The sequence below is a fragment of the Pavona decussata genome, unplaced genomic scaffold (genome assembly GCF_977016875.1).
Source record: "Pavona decussata unplaced genomic scaffold, jaPavDecu1.1 SCAFFOLD_91, whole genome shotgun sequence".
NCBI classification, from domain to species: Eukaryota; Metazoa; Cnidaria; class Anthozoa; order Scleractinia; family Agariciidae; genus Pavona; species Pavona decussata.
In genome coordinates this window covers 1460001-1468692 of record NW_028145508.1, presented here as the reverse complement: position 1 = coordinate 1468692, position 8692 = coordinate 1460001, and the positions used below count along the sequence as shown (strand labels likewise).

Sequence of the window (8692 nt, the reverse complement as noted above, 5' to 3'; positions counted from 1 at the left end):
TCGTCTGTGTTCTGCGTATGATTTCTCTAGACACGTGATTGGAATCAATCATTAATAATTGAAATTTATCATTAATAAGGCGAAAGAGCGGTTTGCAATTCACGGGCCTCTTAAGGCCCGGTTCAGACGCCGTACTTCGCATGAGCCGAATCGAATTCGAATTTAGACCGACCCAAATTATTAATCCCGGCTGAATTGATTCAGACGCCGAACTTAATTCAGCTGAAATTAATACACTGAAGCATATTATGACTGATGAAAATTGTAGATTTGTAATAATTTCTGAATTTGATTCGACTCATGTGAAGTATGGCGTCTGAATCAAAGCCGGTCCACAGTCGTTATTCCCGGCTGAGCCAGGCGGGAAAAATAGCTGAGCCGATCCGAATTAGATCGGCCGTTCTGAATTGACTCAGACGCCGTACTTCACATGAACTTAATTCATTGAATTCGAATCGGCTCATGTGAAGTACGGCGTTTGAACCGGGCCTTAGAAATATTTAAATTCAACTTGATACCGAGGTCCAGAGAACACAAACAACAGAAACCAATTAGTAGGCTTATTTCGTTTCCTTTATTTGTGTTCTCTTGGGCTCATTGTCAAACTGAATTTTAATATACCGAAAGGAGTCTATTTGGTAATGAAAGCTTTGCTAGCTCCGTGACTGTCTATAAGAAAGCTCACTCCAGGCCCCAGTTGTTCAAAGGCCGGATAACTTTATCCAGTGGATAAGTCACTATCCGACAGTTTCATTCTGTGCAAAGACTTAAAGCAAATGATTAAACAAGATCGAACATTGCCTTTTTATTAAACAAATATTGTCTATGTTGATTTGTGCGCAATGGCTGTTTTCTGAATTTTTAAATTTTTTTTATTAACCGTCACAGATTTAAGGAAGAATTTATTTAACCATAAACCTTTTTGCTTTCTTTGCTAGCTTTATCACTATCTGTTAAATTGACACAAAGGGGTTTGCAAACAGTTCCAGCGAAACAACACCATGCATTTCGACCAAGTTTACCGGTAAAATCCTATTTACTCGGGCCGTTAGGCGGCAGGAGTTAAGGATTCGGTCGCATCATCAATTTTTTTTTTTTATTGTTTTTTGGTCGCGATGGGCCGAGAGGTAAGACTTCGGGGCACGAGTTATTGTCTTCGGTCTCGTTTTTTGTACTCGGGCGGCACGAGTAAAGTTTTCGGTCGCGTTATCAAATTCTTTGCGTTCTTTGTACTCGGGCCGTAAGACGCGGAGTTAGGTAATCGGGGAAGGGGAGGGTCCCAAACTCCCTCATTTTTTTTTGCTTCCTTAGCTCCCCCTCCCTTTCCCTGACGTATTCTGCGAGTCACTTTTCTTTCGAATCAAAACATTTAGCGTCGGTTGTGAAGCGTTCGTGAAAACAATCATCGCATCACATAAAAAACAAATACTCTCAAATGCAGTAACAACCCCAAACCAAAATCATGACCCGAGCTGCAACTGCAGGAAGAAAGCAGAATGTCCACTTGATGGTAAATGCCTCCAAGCGAACGACGGCAACAACAACAGAATCGTGGGACTGGCATCAAACTTTAAAGAAGGCCAAAGAACGATACCGAAACCACAACGCATTCTTCCGAAACGCCAACACACGCAATGCAACGGAACTATCTGAACAATCTGAACAATATATGGACCCTGACGGACGCAAACAAAACATTTCTAATTAAATGGAGAGTACTCAAAAAGTGCAATCCCTATAATAACACTAACAAGGAATATAACCTATGTCTTCACGAAAAGTTTATTTCCGTAGAAAAGATCTTAGTAGCCTGAACAAACGCAATGAATTACCAAGTTCAAGCCCCCACAGAAATAGATATGTACTCAAAACCTCTCGAATAACGTAAAGTAACCGTTTGTATTATGGCACGTAAATTGTATCACGCCACGAGCATCAGTATTTTATCGCCCAGCAAACGCCTGTTTTAAATCACCAGTTCGAATGATTTCACAAATCCATGCCCTCATATAAATAGATATGTACCAAAAACTTCCTGTATGATGTAACGTAACCGTTTGTATCATGGCACGTGACTTCTATCACGGCTAGTGGAATTGTATTTTATCGCCTAGCAACTGCTTTCTTTAAATCGCCAGTTATTATAGATTATTACAGATTACTTTATATAGCCAGCTTTTAAATCTTTACGGTCATTCCCGGGGTCATTCGATGGAGTTGCGTGATGAGTGTGGTCAGCTCCTGACCATACGAAACAGAGCTGTAGCAATAAAACGATGAATCACTTCTGAATCCTGAACTATTTTTTTCCTGAGTGTATATCTCTATATCTCTCGATTTTGGGGAGTTAGCGATGCTGGAAGTTATCACTGCAAAAAGATCGTAGGCTTAAGCACCACGCAGTCAAATATGGCCCGAGTATAAGCTGAAAATAGCCTCTTCTTTGAAGTGTTTCGCATCAAGAATCTCAGAAAGCAGCTAGAAGTCTATCCGAATTCCACAGGCTTTTAATCGTCATCCTCGCGTAAAATAAAACTGGTATATTTTTAGTTTCAATTTGACCTGTCAGTTTACATGTTTACAGGAAATTTTTATAGTCTGTCACTGGTTAGAGTGGAGTTGCAGCGTAGCCAGTACTAGATTTACTGTGTAAGGGGAATGGATTTCTGTTCAATAAGTGTGCATATTCGAGATCAGTGCCTAATTACTCGGGCCGTAAGGCGGACCGAGTTAAGGTTTCGGTAGCATTATCAAATTCTTTGTTTTTCTCTTTGGGGTCGCGATGGGCCGAGAGATAAGACTTCGGGCCACGAGTTATTGTTCTCGGTCTCGAGTTTTGTACTCGAGTGGCCAGAGTTAAGTTTTCGGTGGCGTTATCAAATTCTTCGCGTTCTTTGTACTCGGGCCGTGAGGCGCCGAGTTAAGTAATCGGGGAAGGGGAGGGGAGGGTCCCGAACTCCCTCATTTTTTTTCGCTTCCTAAGCTCCCCCTCCCTTTCCCCGATGTATTCTGCGAGTCACTATTCTTTCGAATTAAAAACATTTGGCGTCGGTTGTGAAGCGTTCGTGAACGTTTCCCTTAACGCAGAGAGGGTTCTGGAGTCGTTAGAACAAAAAAGTGAAGGCAATGATAGCTTGTCGAGTGGCGAAGAAAGCTAAAACGTAAGGATTTAAGCCCGTCGATAAAGCATAAGAGAAGAGGAGGTAGCTTGAACATGGTGCATTCCGTTTTATCTGATTAGCGAGGGTGACAGTTGTGCAAGAAATCATGAACCTTTAGAAGGTTTGTCGCACGAGTAGCACGTGCATGAATTTAACTCTGCATGATGTAGATGGTGGGTATCGAAAACGCGAATGCGACATTTTGCAGCTTTCTTCGGGACCCTCGCAAGACGCTGCAGAATGGCCAGAAAATTCAAAGAATTCCAAAGATTCGAATGCATACCTCACCGCAAGCAACGCGACTGTTTTACAGAAGGAGAATGGTCATGTCGAATCGAACGATCGATCGCAAGTGCACGCTGAGGAAGAAGGGAAAAGAGAGACAGTTTTTGACTAGCTTTGATTTGGGTGACCACAATAAGACTTAATTTTCCAATTTGACTTCATAGAGATGTAATCGGTGACGCGATCGCTATCGTGTCACACTCAGTCCTGCGATGACAATTCTCCTGTTTGATTCCTCCGCCGGAAAAATCGTGACCCCTCATGGGTTATCGCGCGGAGCATTTTTATTACGAAACGCGAAACAAGGCACGTGCAGAAAAATTGGCGGGCCAAGGAATACATCACGCACGACAAAATCATGCGAACGTACTTGCAATTTTGTCATCAGTTTTTGAATTTGTTCAAGAAGGAAACCGTTTTGTCAACAAACTTGTTTAATTTGTGCCCTAGCCTGCTCATAAAGCTTTGTTTGGCTAAATCATGTTTCATATCGTTGATACATCTGAGTAAAAGAATTTGAGCTTACATGGATAAGTTGATATTAGAGTGCTTATGTCAGTGTATACTAAATAGGAGAATTAGAAATTGTCAATTGTACAGAAATTTTTATCCATCGTCGACAAATGCTTCCAAGAACCGGCACCCAATAAACAAGATCTTCACTCAAACAGACACTAAAACTCAGCTACTCATGCATGCCAAACATGAAAACCATCATCGCATTACATAAAAAAAACAGATACTCTCAAATGTAGCAACAACCCGAAACCAAAATCATGACCCGAGCTGCAACTGCAGGAAGAAAGCAGAAATGCCTGCAAGCGAACGACGGTAACAACAACTGAATCGTACGTAAGACTGGCACAACACATTCTTCCCAAACGCCAACAGACGCAATGCAACGGAACTATTTGAACAATATATGGACCCTGACGGACGCAAACAAAACATTTCTAATTAAATGGAGAGTACTCAAAAAGTTCAAACCCGACAATAACATTAACAAGAAATGTAACCTATGTCTTCACGAAAAGTTTATTTCCGTAGAAAAGATCTTAGTAGCCTGAACAAACGCAATGAATTACCAAGTCCAAACCCCACACAGAAATAGATATGTACTCAAAATCTCTCGAAAAACGTAAAGTAACCGTTTGTATCATGGCACGTGAATTGTTTCACGCCACGAGCATTAGAAATTTATCGCCCAGCAAACGCTTGTTTTAAATAACCAGTTCGAATGATTTCATAAATCCATGCCCTCATGAATATAGATAGATACGTACCCAAAACCTCTTGTATAACGTAACGTAACCGTTTGTATCATGGCACGTGAACTCTCTCACGGCACGTGGAATTGTATTTTATCGCCTAGCAGCTGCTTGCTTTAAATCACCAGTTTTTGATTACTTTATATACTTTATGGTCATTCGTTGAAGTTGTGTGATGAGTGTGGTCAGCTCCTGATCATACGAAACAGAGCTGTAGCAATAAAATCATGAATCACTTCTGCGGCCTGAACTATTTTTTTCCTGGGTGTATATCTCCGTCTATTTCTATCGATTTTGGGGAGTCAGCGATGACTGCTAAAAGATCGCAGGCTTTCGCACCACGCAGTCAAATATGGCCAGAGTATGAGCTGAAAACAGCTTCTTGTTCAAATTAAATTTACGGCCTCCTCCCCCCATCCCCAATACCCCCTTCCAAAAAAGTGAAATGAGGTTATTACGCTAAAGAGATTTAACCTTGCGGTGTGCGAAGCAGAACGTGCATATTGATCTTGGCGTGATCTTAGCCGGCTTCGTCTGTGCGATCATGCAAATCGCAACGTGAAGTTTGTCACGAACGCAACCAAACAAACGGTTCGACTGGTATGCTAAGCTCTTGGTTCGCCTCTTTTGTCCGAGATCTTCTTCTCCTGGTACTCCGGTTTTGCCCTCTCTACAAAATCCGCCATTCTATCCAAATGCCACAGGTTTATTAGTCGTTGTCGAGTCAAATAGAATTGATTTAAATTTTAGTGTTATAAATTTGACCACCCCGTTTACCGAGCAAGCCAGTTCCAGATTTACTGTGTCACTAAGGTGAATGGATTTCTGTTCAAGATCAACGGTAATAAAATCAGTGCGCGACCTAAAACCAAATTTACCACATTATATAAAAAAAAAGATTCTTACCATGCAGTGTGTGCAAAGCAGAACGTGCATATTGATCTTGGCGTGACCTTGGCAATGCTGTCTTTGCGTTCATGCAAATCGAAACGTGAACTTCGTCATGAACGCAACCAAACAAACGGTTTATATAGAGCCGACGGCATTGCTACTTGATTTAGTGTTCGGGTCTTGACTTGAGATAACTTTAAAATACTTCATCGTTCAGCCTGACTGTCGAGTGGAAACAAAGTGTCTTATAATCTAGGTAAGTAATGAATAACAAGATTTCATGTCGCGGAAAACTGATGCTACGTTAAATGTATATCAAAATGTTTCGGTGTATTAACATATTCAGTTGCAAATTCACTATAGTCTTTTAGGGAATATTAACTCGTCCTAAAAGTATATTAAGCTCCTTTCTGCAGCAATTTGAAGTTTGGAATAATAGATTAACTATTAGTCTCGATCGAAAAACCTACTGATCCATCAAACGTCCACTGACCCAAGTGTAAAATGTGTCTAGAGAAATTGGAATGAAAATAATAAAGTTATAAATAACCGCATTAAGTCATTTAAATCACTAAATAAGGTAACAAAAATTTACCTGGAGTTTTTTCTTGCCTTTGCATGGTGTGTATTCGCTATCTGAGTCATTTTACTGCATTCACTCCGCCAGAGTTAAAGAAAACAGGAGGACGAGAATCCTTCCCGATCCCTTCAAAACGGCACCAATCAGATTCAAACGAAAAAGTACACTATTCTGACTTTCTGCTTTGTCGAAGCCACAGAATACTGTTCACTAATGGCAATTACTTTCTTTTCTGCAATCTAATTAAGCATACCTTGTGTCTATTCTGTACGATTTGATCGAAAAGTCGAACTTTGATTTGAAGCCGACGCCATTCATTAGGCCAGTGTGTGACGGAACGACAATTTAGGTGCCTGTCTCCCTAAGATTCCTTTGACCTCAAATGGATTTGCTTCAAATCTTGTATCAGGGTGTGAATTACACTTTCCCCACAAGTACTGCACCAGCATTTCCCTATTGTACAATTAAAAACTTCAATTTTTGCATGAAACTCAAGAGAAAATATGACTTAAAAAGTGCTCTTTTAAATAATATAAAATAAAATAAGATAAAAACAACAACAAATTGTTTCAAACTGCAGTGGCCGACAACGGCTGTATATTGGCACTACTCTGCAAGTGGCTTTAATGGACCTGTAGGAAAATGGCTATGATTAACTATGGAAAATTCACAATAAAACCTGACTGTCGGTGATCGCTAATTTCACGCCCCAAATTTAGAGAAAACTTATTTGAACGCCTTGAAAATGAAGACAAGTCGAATTGCATCTTGGTCAGTGTGTTTTTATTCGTCCCATTATCTTACTTATTGCGTTATCATCGATTGAAAACCGATCCACATGTATTGGAAATCTCATGTACTAATCATGGGATACTTTTCTAGCATATGGTACCGTACGGTACTCCAGTCACCTAGCCAGCATTTTGGAAGGGATATTAAGGAATGTGACATCCCATGTTCAACATTTGCATAATAAGTACTGACTCGCATGGTCGCACTCATTCAGAGCCCTTTCAGACGAGCAAACGTTAGGCTAGCCGACTCAACGCCGGTACTAGTGTTTATAGCCTAGGTTCATTTTAACCTCACTATTTCTTAACGTCTGCAATTCTGAAAATCGGAGACGTAATCGCCATTTTTACAGATCATCTGAACCAGTTAAAAGGCCATTTAAAAATGTTTCTGTCGTCATTTTTTAGTTTGGTCAACACACTGCCACAGTAATGAATATTGCCAGGAATCTGTTCATCAAAGTACTCTCCGAAGAAGCGGAGTCCACCAAACCAAAAGGATACATGGGCCTGTTGACCGACCACAGCATCACCTTGAAGAACCTTCTGCTCTCCGCTGTTGTTGTGTGTCTGGAGCTACTGCTGAGTTCTGAGGTTTTCGATTGCCCCATGAAAGATCACACGCTCTATGGAGTTGTATTTCTCTTGGCCCCAATCGTTATAGTTTTCGTCATCAATGTGCTAGTCCTTAGTGAGGTATGGAAGCTGACTGATAGGTGCTGTGTACCGCGGTATAGGCGAATAGGGGAATTTGGCTACCGGGTGTGTCCAAACGTCGTCAAAGCTCTTATTGGGCCGGCAGTATGGTTGATAGCATCGTTTGCAGACTCCACGTACTACGTTTGCGCAACAGTAGGTCCCGACATCGAGAAGCGAAATCTGACAAACGTCACAGAAATCAAAGAATTGGAAGCGGAATTCGCACATGCCAAAAGCAAATCACATTTATGGGCGTGGCTTGTATTTGTCGTCGTGGTTATTGTGACCGCTGTAGTCATGACTACGAAGAAATGTTGTCTTAAAGACAATGTCCTTTTGGAAGGTAAGGTACAGTTCCTGTCCTTTTAAAAAACATAATTAATTCCGCAACCTCATCTCTGATGGAACAAATTGAAAGAGACAAGTGGGTCACCGTTGCTGCCGGCCTAGAGTGCAGTTATTCAAGTAAGAGTATCACGTATGTTACCACGTTCTTAAGGCGGGGTGTTAATCCATCACAGGATGCCCAGCATTAAGTGACTAGGAGTAGAACTACTCCCTTCCCCTTCCCGACAGTATGCTAGACTATCACAGGATACCAAGCACGAGGTTACTAGGAGCCACCGAGCCTTACATACAATGCCCCGAGAAAGTCCGATGTGCTGAAGTTTTTTGCTTAAACCTTACACAAAGGCCCCGTAAAACCTTTCTACTAAACTTACTTAGGCAAAGGCCTCATTCGATGATCCCGGGGGTATCATTCTCGCCTCGGTTGTTCAAAAACTGGATAACTTTATCCAGCAGATAAGACGCGCCCCAGCGGATAATATGTATTAATTAGAGTACATCTTATCTGCTGGATAGCGATTTATCCACTGGATAAAGTTATTCAGTTTTTGGATCATTTTGTGCTCATAACCATGATAACCATGATTTTCATTTGAAGTAAACTGTCTTATTGTTTGTAGCCGCTGACAGTCATTTTCCTCCATTGAGATCCCAAGCAAATCTTGACGT

At 41.1% G+C, this 8692-nt stretch overlaps 1 protein-coding gene across 2 annotated transcripts in view; it reads left to right on the top strand.

The window, feature by feature from the left end:
- The first annotated feature begins 5701 nt into the window (after positions 1-5701).
- The window catches only part of LOC146474149 (calcium homeostasis modulator protein 6-like), a 5637-nt gene continuing 2646 nt past the window's right edge, over positions 5702-8692 (top strand). Inside the window, exons 1-2 of one of the 2 annotated variants that reach the window (XM_085117419.1) lie at positions 5702-5845; positions 7385-8018. In XM_085117419.1, coding sequence (XP_084973545.1) covers positions 7409-8018 — 610 coding nt within the window. In that variant the 5' untranslated portion in view covers positions 5702-5845; positions 7385-7408. Of the gene's footprint in view, positions 5862-7384; positions 8019-8692 lie in introns of both variants that reach the window. The other variant, XM_085117418.1, reaches the window with a different exon arrangement.